The following is a 26,791-nucleotide window of genomic DNA, read 5'->3' on the forward strand; positions in this document are numbered from 1 at the left end:
TACGGGGGGGGGGGGAGAGAGAGAAAGAGAAAATTTAGAAAAAAAAGCATTATGATACCTTTTAGAAGTGCAAGCCTCCTTGCTACAAGGCCTAATCTCATTAATCTTACAGTGCCTTCCATGCCTTATTCCTAGTGCCATTCACACGTGCATATTCCTATGCTCTGTAAAGAGGAAGTGTATAAGAACCAGCACACAACCCAGTCAAGATCACCTGAGTGCACAACGGTTTGCTAGCAGAGAGCATCTGCACAGTCCACCTCTATGGGAGGGCCAAGGGGGAGTGAGTCCCATGATACAGGGCTGTATGGGCTTTAACTAAGACAAAACAAAACAAGCATAAACCCTTTCAAATATCTAGATGAACTTTTTATAATAAAATACAATGAGATATGCTCTCCACAATAAATATATAGAACAGAAAATCCGCTGTCACATCTGCATCACTGCTCCACGTAGACAGGTTAGACAGACACCTTACATACGAGTTCATTCATTCAACCTTTTAAGAAAATATGTCATGAGCTGGGAGTTGTAGGTCTCATCTATAACGCAGTCACTGAGGAGATGAGGAGGGAGGAGTTTAAGTTCAAGGCCAGTCTGGGCTATGTAGTGAGAATTTTCAAGATGAACGGCTGGACTGGTAACAAGGGTTTTCTAAGAAGCCCACTTACCTGCTAGTTTGCACTTCGTAGCTTGGAAGGACAGAGAGCAGAAGCGTGAGTTCAGTCTGTATGCTTTACTCTTCTCAATATTTTCACAAAAGCCATAGTCAACATAGCACACCTAAGGAACAAAGCAAAGCCAGTCACGTCTATGACCAAAGTCTTTATCCTTATTAAAAACTGTAATACATTTAACTGGATTTAATTTATTACAAAATCAGCAAGTGGTACCTTTAGCCGTCTCCTCAAAACCAAAGGAAAGGCTCCCTGATGCACCTCAGAAGATGACAACAGGCTGGCCTCAGAGTCCCATGTTCCAGGTCATTGTCTGCCACCTTTCCTTAGTCAACAGAAGAAAAAGGCCAAGGCAGAGCAGACTCTGAGGCCTTGCCGAAGCCATCAATGCTACTGCCTGGCTTCTCCCCATCTTCATCCAGTGCTGTGTCATCTTGTCCTTCCCACCACAAGTCTTTCCCATTCTCAGGGGCAATAGCTATTTCCAGAGAAGTAAATTACATCAGCCCTGTAATGCTGGCCACATTCTAGAATCCCAAAGCAGCACTTTGATGGCCTGCTCTGGACCACTGTGCTCCTAGATGACATATTTCTGTTGGGGGCAACAATGGTGTCAGGTTGGACAACAGAGAATTCTATTTGAAAAAAAAAAAAAAACCTAGTGTCTTCTTCCAGTGCACAGAGCTAGATTATGTCTTCACACAACTTAGCAAAGGCCCAGCTCTCAGACAGAGCCCGGAACTATACATTCTTATCACTGTGATGGTTAGCGTGTCACCTTTACATAACCTGGAAATGTCTCAGTGAGTCTACATCAGGGTAGCCTATAGAATGTCTGTGGGGGACTATCTAAATTACCTCAATTGATATAGGAAGACCTGGGCTCAAAGTGGGCAACAGCATGCCCTGGTTTTGGACCCTGTGCTGAGCACCAAGCATATATGCATTCATTTCTCCATGCTCTTGCTGCAGACGAACTAACTATTCTGTTTCTGCCTTGACTCTCTTGCAGTGAAAGACTGCATCATGAATAAACCCTCCTGAGTTGTCTCTTGTCCAGATACTTCATTACAGCCACAGAAGTGTGACTGCAGCACACACCGGTGGCACAGAGATGACCTTTACAGCATGCACAAAGCTCAACTGAAAAGTCCTCAAGACCACAAAGACTCTAGTTTTTAAGATAAGGTCTCACTATGTAGCCCTGCCTTGCCTGGGATTCATTCATTTAGCCTCTGCCTTCCAACCTATGAAAGCCTTTTTTTGTTAGTAACTAGAAACTAAGTTTTACTATCATGGGTTTAGAATAACTAAGAACCTGAGACTATTGAAAACTTACTATGCTTTCCTAATGAAAGACATGACAGTTATTAAGAATAGATACAAAGCAAGCAACAAAAGGCAGGAAGGAGTTGGCTAGAAAATAGCAGTCAACAGAAGGAGGTGCCTGTGTCTTCTGAAGAAAATGGGGTACATGCGCCAGCAGGAAATGAGGATAAATTCCTCCAGAACAGAGTGTGGAGAGTGTGCCTGGCTGCTGAGCAAAGCCTCCCTCTTGGGCAATGATACTGGACTCTGCTGCCTGGACCCAGGCTGTAGCAGAGTCCAAAGGATCAGCTGTTAGTCACTCAGTGCACAAGTTCACCTTTCCCACCCTTAACTTCTTCCTCTTGCAGGTCTCAAGACTCAGGCAGCTTTCATTCTCATTCAAAGCAATCTACAACTGCAACCTGATTTGTTCTTCCTGGACCCATGACATATACTCTGATGACAGGACTCAGTGTGTAAGAGATGAGGATGCTAGAGAAAGTCAGGCCATATTGTTAGCCTAGCAGCAGACTGCGGCAGGAGCCCTCCAGAGTCTCCACAGGGTCTGTCTGCTGCTGGATTTACCACACTGTAGTTTAGTTGTGGTGGCAGTAGTGGTGGATTTTCGTTTCTTCTGTGGACACCGGAGACTGAACTTGAGGCCCACTGTTGTTTCCTAGGCAAGTGTTTTAGCACTGAGTTACACCCTGTAACTGAGACCGGCTCTTACAAAAAAATTGTTCCTGGATGGGCCCATATGACTCACACACCCTGTGTTCGTTGCTCTAGGAAAGCAGAACAAGCATTTCAGCTTAAGACAGGACAGCCAGCAGCGAGCACCCAGTGCTTCCATTTCTGGCTCTCTGGCACCATCAAGTGGCCACAGATCTCAGTGTCACTTGAATAACAGCAGTGCCTGCACACTCCTCCTAGCTGCCAGAAGTCTTGGAGGCTGATGCTGAGGGTAACCCTGGGAGCAGACCAATTCAGCCTAAGACACCAAGAGGAAGAGGAGTGGCTGCTTCCCCAGGATAAACCTGCTTGAAGCTGCTCACAGAGCTCCTCGGAGTTGGGGTGGGGAAATGTCCTTCTGATGAGATCTGAGGCCTGACCCCTATCAGAGGACTTTATCTGCTCTGTGACTTTAGGAAACTGAGGGATCATGACTATACTGACATAAAAGCTGATGCGGACAGCTGCTACAGACACTATCTTCGAATTTCTACTGAAAATCACAAAAGATATGAAAAGGACAATGAGAAGCAGCAATCATATCTGAAAACCGGTAACGTATCTACCTCATGCTAGACAAAACTGAGCTTGCCTTTATCTTGTTCTCATCCATGGAAATGATCTGCGCGCGTAACCAGGCGTCGTCCTCTGCATTGACTGCCAGCAGCTGCCCCACATGCACGGTCTGGACTGGTGTGACTTTGGGGTTCTTACTGTAATACTCCTTCATCTCATCCTCCATCAGTTCCTGAGCAGCCGAGTAGTCTTTGCCTACATACCTGGATTGATGAGTAAACAAGAGAGTCATCTCTGGGTGAGTGATCCAGAGTGGAGCCTGGCTCCACTGCAACCATCCTCACTTCCAGTCTCAGCTGCTCACACCAGCAGGGGGAGGAGGACAGGCTATGGAGATCACAGCCTAAGGTGGCAATGGTTGACAGTCCTGAGAATGGCCAGGTGAATGTAGGCATTGGAGGCCCCAGGGAAACACCATGGAGGCCAGATGAGCCCTCCAGAGTTTGACTGAGGCTGCTGAGATCTCTATGGGCTACTTACTACAAAAAGAATGTGGCAAATAGTTTTACCCTGGCCAAGGATGCATCTCAGAATTCGAAAGCTTTGAAAAGCAGGGAAACTACCAAAAAAGAACAAAATTAGGCCTGGGAATTCTATGTAGCAGAGCAATTCCCTAGCTTGTGCCAAGCCCTGGGTTTCATCTCTGGGCTCCCTGCAAGACAGACAAACATAGCAACACAATGCCCCCCCCCCCCACCAAAAAAAAACTTACTTAAAAAATCTGAGTTAATTACAACAAAATGTTGTGTTAGTATCTCAGAGATGACAGGGTCTGGCTGGATGCCTCTGAAATGTATAGCCTGAGCAGTACTATTTTCAACATAGCCCAGCCTTTTAACAGTTCTAATGTTGACATGCAGTCCTTTGATCCAGTGTTTCAAAACACATTCCTTTCCTGTCTGCCGTGAGCAGACAAGGCTGTTTTCTTGCCTTTCTTAAGGGCCACATTTCAGGATTCTAGATCTGGAAAACCAAGTCTGGCTTATAAAGTGAGAATATCTCAGCTACACGATGAGATCTACCAGCTGGAAGAGCACCCAAGTTACCCAGCCCAGGAGAGGGAGAGGCACAAGAACCCTGGACTTGTATTGCTCCAGTATTTACCCAGGGTCTCAAGTGATTTGAGGAAACCCTAAGAACCTGTTCCTTATGGTCTTAGTAACTAGCAGCAGGACAGAAGATGGCTCATTCCCTGTTCTAGAGAGGAGTGGGAATGCTAGAAAGAGTTTTACACAAAAGGCAAAGACTGCACCTTTGGAGACACTGGCTATTTTAAGATGAAACTCTACATGTAGTCTTCATCCCTGGACTGCTTATATCCATTGTCAAACGACATCACTCACACTTACTGAGTGCAGTGAGCGTTAAGGAGAGGCTGAATGTGGTCTTCCACTGTGATCTCGTCTCTTGGGAGCCTGGGACCTGCTAAGAGTGCCTACTTGAGGGCCTGAACTGAGGTGATGGGAGTCTGCCCAGTGCAAAGTCCTGGCAGGGTCCTGGAGCTGCAGCTGCCTCTGCTCTCAGAACAGCCAGTAGAGAAGGCTGGCTCCACTCATGAGTGAGGACAAGGGATGGTACTACAGCTGAGTGAGAGCGGGCAAGAGCAAGTACAGGCTTGTGTACCGTCGGAGGGAACAGAGCCTGGAGTACAGACCAACCTCAGCATACCACCAGCACGAAGCTTCACCTGCACCCAACAGTCCAAAGAAACCACAGTCCTAAAGATCCTTCCCGGCAGTGGAGCCAGGTATCATCGCCTCTTTAGCCTCAGCCTGCTCAAGCCCTGGAGCTTTAATGTTGTCCAGCTCTTCCTTCTGGAAGGACTCTGATGTGGGTTTCTCTGCACTTTTCTAGCTCAGTTATGGGTCCTGGGAAGCCCAAACCAGAGGGCCATTTGGGGTGAAGGGGACTGGATTCTGTTTTCTTCGGTGTTCTCCCCTCTACCCAGCCCCAGCCCAACACTGACAGGTTCCCACTTCAGGAAGCAGCAAATTACATTCTTCCTACATACTCTGGATGCTTCACAGTTTTCCTACAAGTCTAAGACAAGCATTCAGACGCAAGTTGAAGTTTTCAATTCTAGCTATCAGCTGGGAGGTGGCAGTGCACACCTTTAATCCCAGCACTCAAGAGGCAGAGCAGGCGGATCTCTGTGAGTTCAAGGCTAGTCTGGTCTTGGTCTACAAGAGCTAGTTCTAGGATAAGCTCCAAAGCTACAGAGAAATCCTGTCTCGAAAAACCAAAATATAAATAAATAAATAAAAATTTAGCTCTCATTAACCAGTTAAGTGAAGGTTACTTGTCCCACACAGTGATATCTAAAGGCTCAAGTCAGCAGGCACCTCTAGGCCCAGGAGCTACTCTGAGATGTATGGTGAAGTTAGCTACCCTAACTTTTCAGGACTGCTGGTTTGAAGAGGGCTTGCTGTTTGCAGGTTGGATAGAAATGTAATGTTTTTGATACAGTTGTCATGATGCTTATGACATAATTTTTCCAGGTTCATATTATCATTCCAATCTTTAAAAATTATTACTCATCCTTTCTCCTAAGAATGTTGTGGGCATTTAACAAATTAGCATATTTCTGCATTTCACTACAACCCCTAAGGGAGGTAGTCTTCCTTTACTCAACAGCATCCACACAAAGGATGGCCAAGCAACAGCACTGCACCACATCTTAACTAGAAATGCCAACTTGCCTGATAACAACATCATTTGTGTTGCTTAGCTCAACCACCAGCACAGAAGGGGAGGCCTCGGTAGGGATCACCAGAGGCGGCACAGTTATGTCCTCCACAAAGTCATCAGCACTTTCAGCCATGTTTTTTTCTATCTGCAAAAACTCTTTTTCGATCATCGCCTTGATGTCAAAATCTCCTTGTGCCTGCCCTTCATCCTTTAAGCTCTTGTCAGTGGGCAATGGGAGTTTTGCATAGAGAATTGCCTTCTGGGCATTCCCGGAAATGTAGTTTATGGTGCACACATCAGAGAGTGAGGCAAGATTCTTTAAGGCATCTTCAGGGAACTTGAGTTTGTATGTGTCCTCATATGCTTTGGGGAGTGCGCTTGCCCAAAGACCACTTGAGTATTTCACCAGCAGCTCTGCCACTTTCTGCTTGACATCTGGCATCACTGTTGGGCTCCCTTTTGATGGCTCCTCCTGCTTGGGAGCAGGCAGTAGAGATGGGAGCTCCTTCTCAGCGTCCTGTTCACTTCTCAAGGACTGCTCTTTCTTGGCAGGATAAAGAAGTGAATCTTGACCACCACCACAAGGTTTTTCTACCTGAAAATTTTAAAGAAAGCAAATGAGATATTTCAGAGGCTAAGAGAAACCTGAAAGCACAGTAATATATTTTACATTTGAGAAAAGCACCATTTTCAATTCAAGATGCAAAAGAGCATGACCGTTACTCTTTTTAACGTATCACCTGACAGACGGCGGGAGCCACAGGTTAGAAACAACAGGGCAAGAAAGGGCATTCATTTCACTCAGAAGATAGTGAAGACTTAAACGCCCCAGGGAATGATGAGGCTTTTCCCTGACAGTGTTTACCAGAACCAAGCCTGCAAAAGACACTGGAGCCAGGGTGGGATGAGGCTGTGAGGACTGCACCATGGAAGGAACACAAGGACTGTTGAAGTGCAGTGGGATGCTCCCTTCCTCTCCTTCGTTCCTCGGCCTTCCCCGTGGGATTCTTTGGAGAAGATGCCCCAGGATAAGGCAGCAGGAGCAAGCACCACAAGAGCAGGGTAACTGAAGGCACTACCATCCTAAAATGTAGTGGGGAAAAGCTCATCACGGGTCATCCAGCCTCTGACTTCACTTGCCTGAGAGGCACACCCCGAGGAACTGATGACGCTGCTGTCCTCCAATTCAAAGACCTTCTCCTGACAGACCAGGATTGGCAACTACCAGCCTCCTGCCCAGTACAGTTCCCAACTTGTGAGCTAAGACGGCCGACAGATCAGAAGAGTCATTTCCAGGATGAATGTCACGTGGGATTCAGTGTTCATGAAGCCTCCCTGGCTTATGCAACCTAAGGCTGCTCTGCACTACAATGACAAAGTCATGGCAGGCCCGGTGACAGTCATGCAGCTCTGCAACATTTCTGAGCTTCCAAAGCCTAGACAGCTTAGACAGCCCTTCACAAAACCAGATTCCTCACCCTGACTTCAAATTCACTGCCTTCTGGAATGGTCCCTGCTTTCAGTCCCATTTGGCTATTCCTCAACTACAATTTAAATCCTTAGAAGAATCTGCTAGGGTGGTTACGTTAATAGGAAACTACCCAAGACACCAGATTGTTTCCTGTTTTATTGCTGTTGTTTGCTTCTTGCATTTTGCTTTTAGGCAGGGTTTCCTGCAGCCTAGGCTGGACTTAAACTCATTAGATAGCACAAACTGGCTTTGAACTCCTAGTTTTTCCTCCTTTCCTCCCTCCATCCATCCCACGCCCCTTCTCTTTTGAGATGGGGTCTCTCTACATAGCTCCAGTTGTCCTGGAACTCTGTAGACCAGGCTGGCCTCAAACTCAGAGATCTCTGCCTCCCTAGTGCTAGGATTAAAGGCATGGGCCACCACATGTGCCTGGCCCTCTGATCTTCCATTTCTTAAGAGTTGGGATTATAGGCATGTATCACCATGCCAGGCACAACCAGAGTACTTCTGCTGACTGGCCAGCTTACTAATGAAGAACATGACTTCATTTACCTCACTTATGTACAAAGACACCACCAGAAAAGACCTTTAATAAATCAAAAGACATTGTCAGAATGACATTAAAAGATTCCTTTTGGGGTTGGGCATTGGGACATACGTTTTTAATCTTAGCATTTTGGAAGTGGAGGCAGGAAGATCAAGATTTCAAAGTTATTTTTAGCTACATAATAAGTTTACAACACCAGCCTGGACTACAGGAGATGGTGTCTCAATAAACAAAACAAGCAAAAAAATCCAAGGTCCCTTTTTGTCTGGTTACATATTCTTCATGATGCTTAAGGAGCGGGGAATACAGATATAAAACCTTGGGTTTAGTTCCTTATTCTTCTGTCAATGTGTGCTTAAGTTCCAAGTAAGAAAAATCCCAGACCTTTGAAAAGCCCAAGAGATCGCCAAGAAGTGATGCACTGCGTGTGTGCCAGCTGCAGGTCTTTCCTGTGTAGTCACCTGCCACAATTTATGTACGTGTTGGAAAGTTGCACTCACATAAATATTTGCAGTATTCCTTTGCTCCATGGCTCATCAACTTCTTAAATCTGTTTTTTTTTTTTTTTTAAATCTTCTTTCCAGTGCTAGGGAATGAGTTAGAGCAAGCATTCTAGTATTATGCAACATTACCAGCCCTTCTCTATTTTAGACAGGGTCTTGCTCTGTAGCCTTAGCTGGCCTTGAATTTGTCATCATCTTGCCTCAACCTTTGAAGAGGCAAGAATGACAGGCACCACCATGCCAGTCTGTGTTGTGCTTTAGCATGCTGGATAAGGTCTCTGAATTTATGCTGAGCATCCAGGGGAAGGTTGAAAAATATACTTCCCGGACAAATGGAAACAGGAGAACACAGTGCTGCGAGTGGCTGTCGTGTGAGAGATTCCGGTTGTGTAATTCCACGCTGAGACATGGCAGACGAGACTGCTGTCCTGCCTTCACCTACCAACCTCCTCTCAACCCCTTCTCGAGTACATGATGGGCTAGCTAGTTCAGCAGAGAAAAGGCCATGAGCCTCAGTCCACAACTTCATGTGTCCCCATTTAACCCCTAAAGGACACATTTCTCAGCTTTATGATGCCTTTATTTCCAGAGAAGTTACCTGAAAATATAGGGAACGTCAAGGCTGATGTGGTTGGTGTCCGCCCCCCACCCACTCCAGTGCTAAGCCTCCATCTCTTCCTATGTGTTAGGTCTGAGAAAAGCGATGACGCTGCATTAACCTCAGCAAATGTCTGTGCGGTCTCTGTGACTCTCCCGAGCAGAAAGCACTGTTTTTTTGACAGAAGTTATGGACAACTTAGCTACTTAGTAGAAGTAAGGCAAATGTACAACCCTATTTTTTTCTAGTCTCTATTTAAGAATAACCTGTGCTTTTCAGACAGGGTTTCCTGTAACCCAGACTGGCTGCAAACTTGTTGTGCATCCAATGACCTTGAACTCCTTGACCCTATCTCTACTTCTCAAGTGCTGAGACTGGAGGTGTACTCTATTATATCCAGCTAATTCCAGGATAATCTTAAAAGTCAAGTAGAAGCAGTGTGTGTACAAGTCTGTCTGTAGCATTTAGGTCAAACTCTGCCAGTCTGCATAAAAAGTGAAGAGCAAGAATTTACCCAAAGTCCAAGCAACAGTCAGGAAATGGCTTAGAGGACAGCTCCCCCCAGCAGTTTACGCTTTTGTCTATGGTAAACATTCCTCTCTTCCTGACTTCCTAGGATTATAAGTTCCAGTGAGGTTGTAGTGGATTTTTCCTTATTTCAGATAAACCTGGGTGTGTTCTGGGAGCTATGGATATAAAACTGTTTCCTTATTTCAGAAGGGAGGCTGAAGGCCTGGACTTACTGCGTCTCCAACAGTCTGGCCTGCTGACTAAGATTAAACACATACTTAACTTAGGAACACGCAATCTAGCTACAGTTAATTCAGACAGCATTCAACATTTCAGGCAAATGAATGTATTTCCTGATAAGTTTAGGGACATGGGAAACATGTTAGAACCAAATATTTCATTAACCAACCTTTGGAGAATGGCTTTAAGGTAATGGTTCTCAACCTTCCTAAAGCTGCAATAGTTCCTCTTGTTGTGGTGACCCCAACCATAAAATTATTTCATTGCTACTTCATAACTGTAATGCTGCTGCTGTTATGAATTGTAATGTAAATGTCTGTATTTTCAGGTGGTTCTTAGGTGACCCCTATACATGGGTCATTTGACTCCCTCCAGAGGGGTTGAGACCTACAGGTTAAGAAACACTAGCAAAGGGTTTCTCAGTTCAAAGGGGAATATACGTGGAAGACAGCATTTAGACTTTAAAAATTAATATAATTTTTTTTAGTTTATTTGTTTTAAAATTTCCTACAGATGGAAGCTTGCTTTTTCTGGTACTTTCTCCTCTGACTGCTGTCTCCCACCAAGCATGGTGTCTCTAATTCTCTGGTAATGTGCTTACAAAGGAGACCTAACTCTCTCCCCGTACCCTCCAGGTCTCCCCACAGCTAAGGAACCATGGTTATACTTGATTGTGATGTCTGTTCTTTTCCGTACCCTGGCCCATGTCACAGGGCTTAGAATTTACACATGGGCTCCTGCCTCAGCTCCAAATGCTGATACATGGCTTTTTATAATTTCCTGCATGTGACATCCAGGAAGCCACTTCTACTAGATTTCCCAGGAGAGGGCTTTTACAACTTCTGGTTCCTCTGGCCCACCTGATTCAGGCACATTCCTGGAAAGGGATCAAAAGCTCCCCAGCCCCCACCCCCACCGTGGGCAAAGACTCAGCATCTTAACTGTGTTTCTGTCACCTTTCTGTTTTCTAATTTTGACTCTGGACGTCCACTCTCCATCAGTCTAGTCATGGGACCTGCACCCCCCACATAAGATGTGCCCTCAACCTCCTTACAGGAGACATCAGTGATGTAAGACTAATGTAACTCTATAGAGTTAATACACTCTATACCACAGAGACAAGCCACCTTCTGTGGTGACACCGGAAGATTCTATGTCAAATATGCGTTACATCTGCTATGCTCATGCTCACAAGTTCATTCTATTCAGCCTCATTTCTACCTAATTTGGAATCACACCTCACTAGGTTTCTGTAAGCTTCCAGGAGACTAATCAAGATTGGTGGGTGTAGGTCCAAAGAAAAAACATCGACTTCCTTGGGCAGCTGTGTGTTCGTACAGATGATGATCCCTCCTCACCGTGACCATTTTCTCCTTAACCAGGAGGGACCTCTTTTCGTTCGAGTTTTACCTGGGAACCTAGTCTCTGAAGGATCACCTGCCAAGAGCACAGCAGAGGCCTCTGAGGTTAACTGTTTCTATGGAAACAGAATTTTCTTTAGGGTTCTTGAAGAATCCAATAACATCCAAAGAAACTGAGACTTCCCACACCATCTATACAGGTGCAGCTGTGTTGCCACAGAGTAGCAGTTTTATATTGAAGCTTTATATAATGTTCCAAACCTCATTTTACATAGCTATCATTCGACTGAAACTCAAAATGGTACAATAAATGCTTTTATTTACTTATAGATATACTTTCTAGCACTCTATTTTAGCATTGTTTAGCAAACATTTAGAAAAGGTCATGGACTCAAACGAACCAATGCTAACAAAAAGAAACCAGTTTAAAAATGGAAAACTCTGGCATTGGTAGTGAAGGAAAGAACCCCGCCCCAGAGCCTTTCCTCAACAATGACCATTTCTGTCACTGTTCACAAGTCTGCGCCTTATGCTCACTTCACAGAAGACTGCTCAATCGATTCCTTAAAAGGCAGCCTCTCTGTGCTAATGGTGAAGCTGACTGGCAGTCAGAGCTGAGAATGAGAAGGAAAGAACCGGTGGCGTCACTGAGCCGCAGTGACAACAGACTGATTGGTACGATCAGAAGTACGTGATGCTTTGAGGCAAGAGAGGTACTATGTTCAAGGAAAGACTGAACCCGGCTAAACCAGCTAACCCAGTGGAGCAGCACACCACACACACCTCTGCAGCAGTGCCCCACACTAACAACCACAGCCATGGTGCTGAAGGACCTAGACCAGTGGGTTCTGTTTAAGAAGCACAATTCGTGGTACATCCCACAGAAACTTAAAGGTAACATAAGAAGTTCTCTGTTGCTGAGATCTCTGCCGTCCACAAGCCATCTGCAGAGAACCTTTCTCTACCACCCTAAAGATGGCTGTAGAGGCAGACCCCCTTCCCTGCCAACTCTCACCTGCCTGATACGTTTTACTGATGCTGTCTCTAGACACACACCAGCACCGTTTCAACAAGTATAAACTTCATGGCATCTAGTTCTAAACTTAAGCCACCTGTTCACACACTTGGAAGATAGTGGAGTCTTCCAGCTGTATCTATAGAACTTTCTGGGATGCTTCTGACTAGGAGCTATGGCTCTTGCTGTACACTAGGCTTTCCTCTTGCTCTCATTACCTGTGGCAGGGGGAAGTAAAGTGAAGGGATCCTTTTCAAGGTGGCACCAATGCTCATCTCTGCTTCTTCATCTGGAACCTTTTCCACTTAATAGCATCTCCAGCTTTCACTGAGGTAACTTCCTCTGTAGGACCTGCTTCAGCAATGGCTGTGTCTGCTGTCAGGTTGGGCTGAGGTTTCTGATGCTCTGCTGGCAGCTGCTTCATGTATTTTACCTCATTTAATTCTCGTAACAATCCTATGACGTGTAGCTTAGTTATCTCACAGAACAGATTAGGGCTTTAGAGGGTGGTATGCAGGCCGGAAGTTACACAGCTGAGAAGTGACACCCCTAGATGTGCATCAGAGGCCTCAGAGATTAAGTTTACTGTCTCTATGGAATTAGAATTTTCTCTAAGATTCTGTAAGAATGTAGTACCCAATCAGGTCAAGATACTTTTCGACCCATCTGTATGGGCACAGTTCTATTGTCATGGAGTAGCAGTTTTGAATTGAGGCTTTCAATCACATTCCAACTCAACTCTGATCTAAGCTCTCTGTATCCTTCCGGCCTGTGGGTAGCTTAGACAGATGGCACGCCATTTCTCAGCTTCTCTATGCACTGTGCCAGGTGCCAGTCAGCTTCCATCTAGTCAAAGGTCTGCTGAGACTTCTGAGTTGTAGCACTGTGTTCATCAGGACTTCCTTCTGGGGCTGAAACTCTGGAAGCCACATTCCATGTCTACAGTACTGCGGTGGACACTGCCAAGCTCTCCCATTTCCTCTGGCCACCACTGTGCTGGCAGTCTGTGTGTGTCTGCTCCTGTGAGGGTGGGCAGTAATGGTACTCACACTGCTCATGCTCCACTTCCCCAGGGTCCACTTCTGTTCATGAACAGACTTTTTTTAAGGTAGCTCATTTTGCATGAGCTGACAGGAATTTTATTATATCCAGCAATTAGCTCTACAATTCCATCAACACAGATTCCTGCACACAAGAGCACAGATGCAAGTGAGGAAACAGCTGCTGCCTCTGCTTTTTCAGATGCTGTGCGATTGCAGGCCTGCTTCCCGGTCAGAAGTCCTGCAGCACTAACTCACGGTCAGTGACTGCATGGGCTAGACAATGGTATCCAACACAAGTGCACGGAGGAGTAAATCATCTCTGTGGAAGCTGTTAGTAATCAGAGTCATCAAGGCATATCCAACCACTCATGAAAGCTTATATAATATTATGTTACCAGTCACGACATGTCACCTTCTGTGACTAAGGCCTGATGTGCCACCAAATATGGACTAATTCTCTGGGGGTTCCAAAGCTGTGGTCCAGCAGGTCTTGAGGCCATGGGTAGAAACTCTTCTCAGCTGGGTACATCTGATCCAGCTCAAAAGCCTAGCCTCTTGGCTTTCCACACAGCTTTAGGCAGGACACTGGAGATGGACATGCCAGTGGACACAGAGATGAAGAGGCTGTTCATTCCATCTGGGTCTCGGTAGGTTTCGATCCCCTGCCACCCCATCTGGAGCCCTTTTTATTCCCTTCCTGGATGGCAATCATAACTGGTACAGGCCTAGCATTATCTGTCCAATGATGAGCTTACTCACTAGGCAGCAAGTTCCATGAGGGCAAAGACTATGTTTGTCTTGTTTTCTGTTTTATCCTCAGCATCTAGGTCAGTGGCTAACAGACCAGTGTTTTGCAACTGCCAGTCAGGTCTCACAGAGAATCCTATCTAGAGCAGCCAGGAGACATTACGGCCCTTCTCCTAGGTGTGGATGGAACTCCCCATACCTAAGACAGCTTCTCCATCATTTCCAATTCTCCCACAGCTGTCAAAAACCACAAAGTTTATCATCACTATGACTTTATAGTCTCTCCTGCTGAGCACACCTACTGCTACCTGAGTGACCCAAAAGGTTAAATGTCACACAAACCAGCATCTAAGTCTTAGCAATAATCCTAGCATTCAAGGAGCTGAAGCAGGAGCACTGCTGTGAGCTCAAGACTAGCCTGAGCTAGTGATAATATCCTGTCTACAAATAAAAACTCAGTGTCATCTAGCATCCCACGACATGGTCCTGCACATGCCTGATCTGAAGCTCCATCAAGGTAAAACCTCACAGCTGCTATTTGGTCCCTAAAGCTGAAGCTGCCCTGCTGATAGGCATATGGAAACACCCACAAGCATGTGTCTTTGGGTGGTAGGACTACAGGATAGTTCTATTTTTTAAAATGCTGAGTTGCACCTTACTAGATCTGGATGGAGGTGAGTGGTCCTTGACTTCCCACAGGGCAGGGAACCCTGATTGCTCTTTGGGCTGACGAGGGAGGGGGAATTGATTGGGGGAGGGAGAGGGAAAGGGGAGGCGGCGATGGGGAAGAGACAGAAATCTTTAATAAATAAATAAATAAATAAATAAAGATTGCAAACCCTATTAATGCATTGGATATTGAAGTTGCTAGTAAAGAATCATTATAAAGACAAAAAAAATAAAATGCTGAGTTGGAATTTATTGGGAGAAAGATAACACATGCTTAAAGTATGGGCAGACAAGAGCAGATGCCTAAGTATTTTAACAATAGTTAAGTACATATGACTTAGTGAACTTTGATGTTGTGTTGTTGAAAGTATATAATGCATAGCCCAGTTCAAAGCTTAAGCAAAGTTTTAAAATTAAGTAAAATTTAAAAAATAAAATATGGGCCAGGTATAGTGGCAAGAATATATGTATTTTTATAACTTAGATTTTTAATCTTTTTCACAGTGTTTTATACAGTTGGAGAACTTAAAAGACAAAGATCTATAATGCTCTTAGATTTTTATTCAGTCATGTTGAGCCACAGAGCAAGGGCCCATTTCTAATCCCAGACTTTCAGCGTTGCCTTTGAGTCTGATGTTGGTTGTGGTAACACAGTATGCTATCAGTGTTTCTGCTCTTCATGGAGGAGAGAATAAAGGCACAAAAGGGATTATAAGCATCGTGTAACTGTTTAAAGCCAGGGAGAAATGACCAAGGAATAATTGAAACACTTAAAAATAATCAGAAGTTAAAAAATAGGTATGAAAAGTATCAACAGACACCCAAATGACTGGCAGTCTATGGTATCTGAGACACACGCATACTGTGTGCCATCAGCACGCACAATGGCAGTACTACTCAATCTAAAAAGCCAAGAGAGACACTGGTAGGGAATGAATTCTGTAGTTCTGCTGCATGCTCAACACTCCTGACTGGGCACAAGATGACCATAAGGTACAGGTGAATCAAGTGCTGAAAACATAACAAAAAAGTTGGTTGCTTCAGTACCTAAAATCTAATAGGCTTTTAGGTAACAGCCTAATATCAACAGGACAGATACTTTTGTCAGACAGAATCCTCTGGGTCTCTGTGGACATGCAGAGCAGCAAAGATGAAAATTTCTCCAAAAGTAATAAACTGAGCTACACAAATGCTAGTAATTATCATGAAGTATAAAGCAACCAATACGGCAAAACATTGTATATTCTTTAAATATAAGCTCTGAAGAATTCCTTATCCAAATCTAGCAGCAAGTTATCTATGTATCGTGACCACAGAAAGCTCTACAGTCATTTTAAATTTACTATAAAGTATGTGATTATCATTGGATTCTTTAAAAGTAAATAACTGAATGCATCTGAGATAGGCTGACAAACTGCTAACAGCTCCCTCAGGAGGGGACATCAATACCATCATGCCCAAATTCAGGAAGAATCTTCCCCAGATAAAGGGGAACAGAAAATTTCCATCTTAGGAACAGCTCTATGCTTTAGATACACAGGCGACATTCTCCTGAACGTCTGTCATTCCTGCACTTACCAGGAAATGGGGCAGTGTCTCCTCCATTCTGACATGGCTTGTTTCCCTACTTCACATGGAGAATGCTAACATCTAGCACACTGCCCTAACCACATTTTTCCATAGCTATTTACCCCACCAGCCTTCATCTCCGTGCTTCCAGAACCTAGGACAGAGATTAGCACAAGCAGTGTTGTGACTGGAGAGGGAGCAAGCAGGATGGCTGTATGGAATGGTGACTTCCGCCTGGAACTGGACACTAGACTCGGAGGGAACAATCACCCATGGGGAAAAACAGTGACAAAACACACACTTTTCTTAGGGGTACTTAAAAGATAAGGCGACCTGTTTTCCCCAATAGGTTTGGGGCCCAAATGTAGTAAAGAAAGCCCTCTTTCAAAACAAACATACTCCTCAAGAAATTGATTCTACCAACACAGAAGCACCCAGCAGGTGTTAATGTTGTCGTTTAGGAAAGCTGCATTTTGAAAGATTCTATATTCATAATTAAGAAACATCTAGAAAGTACTTGGGTGTAAGAATCTAGCTGTCTCTCTCTCTCTCTGGCTAGACTTGTCCTGATTCACCATCTTATTATAATCACTAACTCAGAGCAGAGGTGGCTACAGAGAGCTTTCAATCTAAAGTTTCTACCATGAGAAGAGGCCTGTATGGGTCTCAAATTGAGTATATTAGCAGTTCCAAACAAAGTTCCATGTAAAAACAATTAGCACAAATAACACACATTTGTTCTAGCTCAAAGTCTTTTTTTTTTTTTTTTTTTTTTTTTTGTTTTTTCGAGACAGGGTTTCTCTGTGGTTTTGGAGCCTGTCCTGGAACTAGCTCTTGTAGACCAGGCTGGTCTCGAACTCACAGAGATCCACCTGACTGCCTCCCAAGTGCTGGGATTAAAGGAGTGCGCCACCACCGCCTGGCTTAGCTCCAAGTCTTGAAAGCTGCTCAAGAACATGTTGAGACTAATACAAATTGTTAGCAGTAAGTGCTAAAAGGGCAAAACAGTCAATGTTTATTGGCAGAAGTTCAATCAACACAAAGTAGTACACAGTATATATTATCAGCTACAAAATACATCTTAAAATTAAGACAAAATACATAAAGCACTTCCAACCTTGAATTAATTCTTGTAGGATTAGAAAGCCACGTGTGTTAATCTTAGAGAAAGATTAGTGCCAACAGCACACGTGAAACACTCTGCTCCCATGACTAGGGACTTGGGACCTGCAAGCTGGGCAAGGAGGGGCATAAGAAGGGAAGAAGGAGGAAACACGTACCGTGCAAATGTGAGGCCAGTGTTCAAACTGCTGTAAAATTCCTTGGTTAAGGTCTTCTTTATAAAACTCTTTGTAAAAATGTGGAAGCTTAGATATCCAAATGCCATTGTTATGCTTGTCTAATATTTCCTTTATGCGGTTTTGAACCTCATCCATCTTATTAGTGTAAGAGGCAGGAGGCGTGACATTTGGTTTCTCAACAGTCTGATTTAAATTATCTTTAAATTAAAAGAATGATAGCATTAATAGATTATTCCCATCCCCTAGCATTTGTGTCTCTGACTTTGCTATGCTATGGGCGTATGGAGCCGTAGGTTTTAAAAGACTGAGGGATTAGCTGAGCAGCACTGAGGACCACCTCAGCCCTGAGCTTATCAGCAGGGCCAAGACACCTTCAACAAGGGAACTTGCCTTCATTGCTTTAAAAACATCAGGGCAATCTTGCTGGGTAAAACCATGTCTTACTATTTAATGCTTCCTAACTGCAGCGAAGGAAGGCAACATTTAGGCAATATAAATATATGTACAGTGCTCAACTGAAAGTTATAGTAAGTTTTCATTTTGTTCCACAAGGCACAAAAACACCTTAGTAGGAAGAGTGAAGGACATTTTATAAAAGATAAAAGGATGTCCAGGTTTTCCAATTATAACAAACTTTTTCTTTTACAAGGAAAACAATTTAGCAATTCACAAAATCCCCAAAACTATGAAACAACCCCAGTTAGTTTATGAACATCAACAACACGTCTGGCACCCAGACATCACCAACACGGACTGGCTTTTACTTCCCCAATATTTATCTCTCAAAGTTTTAGCTAGCTTCTTTCATACTCATTTACTTTTGATTGAAAACTCAGAGTGCCTGAGTTTACGTACTAAGTGAGAGAAACCTGGGTGTTTCTGTGACCATTCTAGTATTTTAACTATGAAGTAATATCAAACCTATTTAGAATTCTACTAGAATATATATCAAAGTATTAAAAATCTAACATCTACATGAAGAATGTATTTACAATTTAAGCAGATACCTCTTCTGCTAAGCATAATAATTTTTAATTTGTTTTAACTAATTAATGGAGATAATATATAGCCTAGTTTGGGGATACTGGTCTCTAAGGATGCCAGGTACCAAAGGGAGTTTTTCTTCTAGTGAGAAGAGAGCATGATGATGTGTCTCTGGTAGTCTTACACTGACACAGAGAGTAGAAGGGTCCAGAATACCATATACATTTCCTATTAAGGAAACATTTATTCTATTTGAAACTCTTAGAAGAGGTATATAACTTTACCAAGTAGTCATGCTTTAGAAAATGCATATGCAAAACAAAATTCCTATCTACAAGAATCATATTATTCATTTTCATAAGCAATACTGGAAGAACATTCCTTAGAAAAGTTATTTGAACTCAGCAAGAGGCACATGCCAAGCAGCTAACTGTCTAGTCACACTCATACTGAGCCCATGGTCAGCACTCTGTAAACCTGCTCCTGGTAAGAGTACTCAGCAGACTTAGACACTGCTTGCACAAGACAAGGCTATGAATGATGTACTTCTAACCATCGCTTTCCTTGACTTTATTAACTATCCTATTGTTTTCTTAATGGCCCTTTTGGATTTTATAACCAATAATTACTCATACTTAGCTGTCACATCACAGTTAAAAAATAATTTTATTCTTTGTTTCTATTTTATGTGTATGGTTGTTTTGATTGCATGTTTGTGCACTACCACATGTGTGTGGTGCCTGTAGAAGTCAGAAGAGGGTATCAGAAACTCTGGGAGTGGAAGTACAGATGGTTTTAAGTCAACCATGTTGGTGCTGAGAACCAAACTCAGGTCGTCCGAAGAGTGGTCAGTAATCTGAACTTCTGAGCCATTTTCCCAGGCCCCACAGCTCACAGGTTGTAGTGCCAACTTTACTAGTAGAGTATCTATCTTATGAGTTTAAACCCCACACTTATGACCATGAGATAGAGCATGTAGTTTCCTTAAAGGTAGGTGGCTGAGTGCCAAGTCTTGAGGGTTTACCCTCTAATTATGGAGAGGGTGAAGAAAGCATCCGTAAGTCTGCAAAGGTCACGTGGACACGGAGCAGAATGGGACTGGTGTGATGAAGGCCTCAAATCATGCTGACAGTATCACTGAAGCATTATTCTTTTCTAGAGATCACTTTAATCCACAAGATTAAAGTTAGAAACGGAGAGAGGGAGACAAATTTCATGCAGGAGAAGGTGAGTGCACATGCCAAAAGCCACCATTACATGTTTCTCTTGGGGCCCGTCTGGAAACATACCATTCACTTCCTTAGCGCAGGTCCTTGGGAGGGGTGTCTGCAAAGGTGCTGGCAGGGATGACTTCGGACTAAACCTAAGGTGTGAAAGAATGACAAGCTTTAAACTCTACTTTTCATTTAAAGTCCCAATGGCACTGACCAGCAAATTAACTTAATATAGTATTCCAAAATATGAAAATAAATCTGGTATCATATGTCATATTTACTCAGAGAAAAGCATGTTAAAAGCTAAACTTAAGGAAGGTTTTGAAAAGCCTTTTTCTGAACCTGGAAGTCAGAGTTTCAACTAATCATCTTTAAAGAATAAATAAATGAAAGCACACAGAGAGTAAACACTTGACATAAAGAATACTTTGGATTATAGCCCCCAAAATGAAAGACAGGCAGCAGCAGATTGGGGTGTGCTGCCACATCGTGACATATGACAACAGGCGCACAGATGGGTGGAAGAACATTACATTTCCCCTCTGGCTTGGCTATAATGAAAGTAGTGTTTCAAAGTAGCAAAAAGGCTGCTCAGATACTACACGGACAAAAGAAACATAGGCATCTGCCTACCTCATATCCTTTCCAAAACAACTTACTATCAACTACTGGACTTACATAGGAAGATGTTTCCAAATATGAGGAGTAACAAACCACACCCACCCACCCATAGAGCCACAAGTACGCATGCATGCATGCATAGCTCCACACATTCACACAGGCACACACCCACCCACACGTAGCCACACATATATACATGGCCTTGTATTTTCCGTCTCAGGTGTCTCAGCTGCATCCCAGTTCTTGAGTAACCCTTAGTACTAGCAAGAGAGTGAGTGTTGTAAGAATGACTGAATGAACCATGATCAAAGGAATCAGTGGCTACATTTCTCTCACTAGGAGAGGCAATCACAATTTTGAGCAGCACAGAAGACTTTTAAAGACTAAAGTGTTTCAAATAAAGCACATTTCCTAATAGCACTGTAATTCTAAAAGAAGCAGACTGTCAGTTACTAATAAAGGCTTCAGCACAAACAACTGCCAGAGTCCACGCCTCTGCACTAATCCATGCAAAGCCTCACCAGAAAACTCCAGAGCAGACCTTTCTGCCAAACTATTATTTTTTATTAATTTTTCCTAAATAGTATCTGGAGGTAAAGCTTCTGAGGAAAAACTGACCTTTACCCCCAAATAGACACTGATTTAAGTTGCTATGATATCACAAATTTGCAAAAAAGGCACAATTTTTCAACTAGGAAGGAAGAAGGGATACTGATTCATCTCTATCAAGGTTCAGTGTGTGTTTCCTGTCAGGAGGCCAACAGGACAGTCTTCAGGCTCTGCACAACCACTCAGTTCTGCCACCGCAGTACAAAACAACAACGGGCATTACAGGAACAGGATACATATGGCAATGCTCCTATAAAACTGTATTTACAAAAGCAGGCAGGGGGCTTTTGGCCTGTAGCCCATGGATTGTAGTTTGCTAACCTCTGGGTGACTTCATAAAACCGTGACATTTAGAAATAGAAAAAAACCTTCCTATCAGCTACCTGCATGTTTTTTACTGGCAAAGTGAGGAAATCATAAAACATAAAATAGTGAGTTTACAGTTAGCTACCTCAGGTATGGCTACTCCAAGCTAAGCCTCATTACCAGTCCAGTTCCATGGTACTCACATGCCCGGTGCCCCTGCACCATGATTAAACACTACTGCCTAACTGTGGGCAATTACTGGAGCAAAGGGGAGTATAGCCAGATGAGATTTTCCCTAAATCTTACTAATTGTAAAAATAATTTTGTAAAAAACAAAAATATAAAAAATATGTAACAGCACTTCAGAAAAACCTAGACTGTGTACAGATAACAAGACAAGGGGAGGTCAGAACAGCTGGAGGGGACAGGACAGGGAGCCCAGGTGATGTCACTGGGTAGGAAGAGGACCTATTGATGATGAAGGGTATGAATGCAAACTACAAAAGACAGCCCTTCTCAAGATGAACATACTTTTCTAACAGTTGTTGCCCTAGCTTGCCAAGCTTCTCCTTTAAGTCAGATAAAGCCCAGGTACCTGCTGTTGGCAGGCATGCTCAAATGCCTCTTTACTGGAAGGTCTGGGTAAGGTGGCATGTCCACATCAACCTTAACTCCCATGGTGCTTCCTTTGTCTCTTAACGGTGATGGATTAGGTTTCTTGCTGACAGAATAGTCTGAGGCAAAGCCTGGTTGCCTGAGGGTTGCCTTTGGTTTCCCTAAAAATTAAGCAGACATAACGGAATCAGTTGGCTCTTCAAACTGTAGTTTCATTGCGCTGCTCCCCTGACCAGCTAGTTCTGTGGGTCATACTTTTCTGAACAATTTGGAAAAACAAGAAGAGGGGACCTGGTAGGTTGGCGACAAGGATATGAAACTGGGGAGCATTTTGTGGATTAGGGTCCTGCCTACCTCACTAGCTAGTGCTTCTTTCTGCTCACCACCAAGTGCTACCAAGCAGCCACCATGTGGCAAGAAGCCTTCTCAGAGCACACTGTCCCTGCAGCCTAAGTCTCCTTCCTGAGGAAGCCCACCCTCCTCACTCACTCACAGGGATGGCCGCTTTGTCTAAACTGCTTCTGCCATGCAGTCATATAATAATTCACAGCACTGCTGAACTGTTGCTTGAGAATTTGATTTTAGAATTTACTATAACCTCCTCGAGATAAGCGTTTAGGAAATACAGCTATCATGTTTTTAGGCCATATAATTCAAACTTCTCTGAAAAATAAATATCTTAAAACCAAAGACTCAATCTGCTGAGTATAGACATCATATCACAGGCTCTTGGTTCATCCAACATTCTGGATGAGGATTCTTGTCAAGAATTTTACCTGGCTGGGCGGTGGTGGCACACGCCTTTAATCCCAGCACTCGGGAGGCAGAGGCAGGCGGATCTCTGTGAGTTCAAGACCAGCCTGGTCTACAAGGCTAAGTTCCAGGACAGGCTCCAAAACAGAGAAACCCTGACTCAAAAAACCAAAAAAAAAAAAAAAAAAAGAATTTTACCTGGAAGGGTAAAACTACACTTAGCCATCACCACGGTTACCATCTGCTGCATTATTCTGCACTGTGACCGCTGGATTCTGGGAGCCACATTTATCAGCACTTCCTCATTTCAACAGAAATCCCAGCTGCAGGATTTTTTTTTCTGACATGTGAATATTGGCAAATTATTCACTTAATAGTTATCAGGAACAGAGGTAGCATTTCCATAAGCCCTTGGACAAACTTTTATATGAAAAGTCCTACCTTCTAGAAAGAATGGCATGGTTTTCTTCACTCTCATCTGACAATTAATTTGCCGCCCTGTTTTCCTTTTAGAGGTCCTCTGCCGAGCCACAAGCTGGGCGATCCTTGCAGTCTCTGTGCAGGCTACAGCATAGCAGATTATCTGTGAGCAGCGGGGAAAAACAAGACATTCTGAGAACCAGTTTGTGGAGGCTGGGTGCCAGTGGGCTGACATACCCCAAAGCCAGGTGGATGCAGTCCTCAGCAGCTCTCCCAATTCTGCAGGACCAAAATTATATTTAACACAAAAGGAATCACACATGATGTAGTATGCTGACTTTCTCCAACTTGAGATTTTCATTTATTCTTGAAACAGGTATTAAGCATCTACAATAAATCAGGTTATCATCGGGTTGGCAAATAAGCAAAAGTATCCTGTGTTCTACATGTACCAGCTCAGAGACATACGGTACATCTTTTCCCCACTTACACAAGGAAGAACAGTGAGGGCTGCTCAGAAAGTTAAGCTCCTAGTCACACAGTAAGGCTATCTTTCTGAGGCCAAAGTATATGATTTTCTTAAAATTGCATTTTTGTGCATATGAGACTCTCAGTTGAAATCAAGAACAATGGGGCTTTTTGCTACAGCCAAATCACATTCATACTCTTTGGGTCAGTGCTTCTATTCTTGAAATTACATTACAATATAAGTCAAAAGAAAAAACATTACCTGCCTTGGTAGGTTCAGAAGGAGGTATTAAATAGTAGAACCTGGAAACATTTTAAAATACCCAAAATAGGGGAGAAAAGAGTTAAAGAAAAACATTTCAGAAACTGTATGAAGCACTATTAGTTCATTCATTCATTTGGATATTTGCTCACTCAAGCATTCAACACAGATTTATGAATTATCGATTATGAAGAGAGAAAGGGGAATCTCTCACTTTCAGAAACTGTTTTTAAAGACAGAGAAGAGAAACTGAGAACTCTGATGAGTGCTATAAGAAGCAGGAGCTGAATGAAGGTTAAACCTGGGAGGCCAGCACAATTACTGCTATCAACTGCAATGAACTGTGTCTTCCCCTTATGGAAGTTCTTACAGATGAGTTTCCCCCATGACTGCTCTCTTGATCCTGGCTCCCTTTTCTTTTCTTCCTCCTCCTGCCCACACGAAGAGAAAACCAAACATAATAAGATTGGTAGAAGACACCCCAGACTTTCAAATAAGGGAAAGGGCAGCTAGAAACCTGCACATTTGGGGCAGGGAGTGCAGGGGTTCATCCTGTCTGACTCTGCCTATCATGTTGAAAATGGCAGGTACCAGAGTAAGTGAGACTACTGACACACAGAGAAAGCAAACACTGCCAGTTGCACCCACAACAATCTAATACCCTCCAAGAGAAGCTGAAGGGTTTAAAGCGGAAGAATACTGTGATCATATTCCTGTGAAGGAGGAGCTGGCTACTGAAGGAAGAAAACTACAACACAACTTTTGGCAGAGAGGCTCCTGTCATGAGTGATCAGTTAGGAAAGAAGCCAGGCCCAGACAGCAGGAACTGGCATGACTGTGACCAGTGATGAGAATTAAAACTGCCCATTAGATGTGGTGATAAGGTCATCTGTGACCTTTGCAAAACACTATCAACAGGGCTGGTGACATGGCTCAATAAGTAAAGGCACTTGCTGCCAAGTCTGACGACCTAAATTCAGTCCCCAGTCCCACAGGGTGGAGGGAGAGAACAAACTCTACAAACTGCCTTCTGACCTCCACATGTGTACTATGGTGTGTAAGAGTGTGTGTCCACACATACACAGTAAGTAAATGTGTAATAAAAAACTGAAATGGGGGCTGGAGAGGTGGGTCAGAGATTAAGAGCACTGGCTGCTCTTTCAAAGGTCATGAGTTCAATTCCCAGCAACCACATGGTGGCTCAAAATCATCTATAATGCATTCTGATGCCTTCTTCTGTCCTGCATTACAGGCATACATGGAGGCAGAACACTGTATAGATAACATATTGTTGGGGACTGCAGACCACCAGACCCTAAATTTCTTGTAAACAACTTGTTTTCCTCTGCTCTGAGCAGCCTGCAGCTGCTCTGAGCACGAGACCCCGATGGCAGGGGAGTGGGTTCTGATGAGTCTGCAGCTGAAAGATCCCAAGAGCTGGGGCATGGCCAGAGCCCTATATAAGCTGCCCCTGAGCACAATAAAGTGGGCATTCTTGGCACTCTTGTCTCAAGGATGACCCATGTCCCTGTAGTGTCTCTGTCTCTGTGTTTATGTTTTTAAATTTCCAGCCTAGTTCTGGGGCTTGCAAACCACACTGCAGGTGTAGTGCTGTAGTACACATAGTACAGGCGAACAGTACAATAAATAAATCTTTAAAAAAGAAAAAATTCAAACAGTGGCACAGGTTTGTAGTGAGCAGATAAGGCTATTCCAGGCCTCCTGTAGAGTCACTCTGTCTAGACACTGGAACTGGATAAATGTCATAAATACTCTGAGGCATTACATTACAGAAGACATGAGGATGTGGGCAGCACGCTTATGGATTCAAGCTACTCAAGGCTTTTGCTTCTATGACAGATATGAGATCAGAAGCACCAGGGAGATGACTTCAAATCTACGTGAGAATTCTGATAGGCAAGATGGCATCTTACCTCTCCAGATCTACTATTCTCTATCCTGACAACCGCTGGCACACTTCTCAGGTAGGCTTCTAGAGTGGGGTAACCCAGCTGCTTGAAGGGGATCCAGTCTCCAGTCAAAGATCGGTATTCTCCTTGGAGCCGGGATAATGCTATCCCGTTCTTATGAGACTGCAGGACAGCCCTTAGCATCTTGGAAACCAGATCTGCCTCCAGCATCTTCACCTATAAAAACACAGGAGAAGGTGACGATATTATGGCTCATCAGTCTGTAAATGGGAAAAGATTTTCAGATCTGAAGTGTTTTAGATTGTGCCACAATCGAGTGTTGAGTGTCTCCTATGTGAGAATACAGGGAAATACATATAGTGCTATGGACTACCTGGGAATGTGGGGAGTCAGAAAGGTACAAGAGGAGGCCTGCATAGGTTTCTGATGGCCAGAACAGGAGGAAAACTAGCCTGTGGGGCCAGGGAGAATGCAAAGGCAGAGGTGTGAAGGTGGGAGAGAAGGGCATGGGAGTGTTCTGAGAACTCCAGGGAGCCATGTGACTGACAAGAATGGAGGCGAATCCAAACTGGAGAGGGAGAGAGGGGCAGACTTTGAGATAACCACAGTATGCTAATGACTGCATTGTTAAATGGAGGGAGACCACAAACAAGGGAAACAAAGCAATCAGCTCAGATGTTTGAAAGGTCACTACTCAGTCTTGGGGAAGCTAATTCGAAGAATTTTCACAGGTGTGAGAATGCTTGGAAATGTGGAGAACCTGGAAATAGGGCATGAGGAATAATAAAAACAAGCCACAAGTAGTCAGGAGGCAGAAGCCACAAGAGGTGAAGTCTCCAAGTATGTGGCTAAGGCACACTAGGTAGTAACCACTCACAGAGCCATGGGTTGGACACAGGTTTGCAAGAGAGGAAGAAGTTGAGTTCATTCTGGACAGGTGGAGGCTGGATGTCCAAGGGCAACCACATAGATATATTCACTAGGAACTCAAGTTAGAGGCCTGAGCTGGTACAGATTCACTGGTCTTCAGCATCCAGATAGAAAAAGACA

The 26,791-nt window shown here is 43.8% G+C and overlaps 1 protein-coding gene across 1 annotated transcript in view; it reads right to left on the reverse strand.

The window, feature by feature from the left end:
- Positions 1–26,791, reverse strand: part of Tdrd7 (tudor domain containing 7) — a 73,172-nt gene that overhangs the window by 24,715 nt on the left and 21,666 nt on the right. Inside the window, exons 2-9 of the mRNA XM_050155887.1 lie at positions 25,745–25,957; positions 23,102–23,243; positions 21,888–22,068; positions 19,832–19,905; positions 17,538–17,755; positions 5,996–6,579; positions 3,313–3,499; positions 675–786 (exon numbers count right to left, since the gene is read on the reverse strand). Of these exons, the coding sequence (XP_050011844.1) occupies positions 675–786; positions 3,313–3,499; positions 5,996–6,579; positions 17,538–17,755; positions 19,832–19,905; positions 21,888–22,068; positions 23,102–23,243; positions 25,745–25,957 (1,711 nt within the window). The remainder of the gene's footprint in view (positions 1–674; positions 787–3,312; positions 3,500–5,995; positions 6,580–17,537; positions 17,756–19,831; positions 19,906–21,887; positions 22,069–23,101; positions 23,244–25,744; positions 25,958–26,791) is intronic.

Source organism: Alexandromys fortis, unplaced genomic scaffold (genome assembly GCF_014885135.2).
Source record: "Alexandromys fortis isolate MF-2015 unplaced genomic scaffold, M_Fortis_MF-2015_v1.1 scaffold_92, whole genome shotgun sequence".
NCBI classification, from domain to species: domain Eukaryota; kingdom Metazoa; phylum Chordata; class Mammalia; order Rodentia; family Cricetidae; genus Alexandromys; species Alexandromys fortis.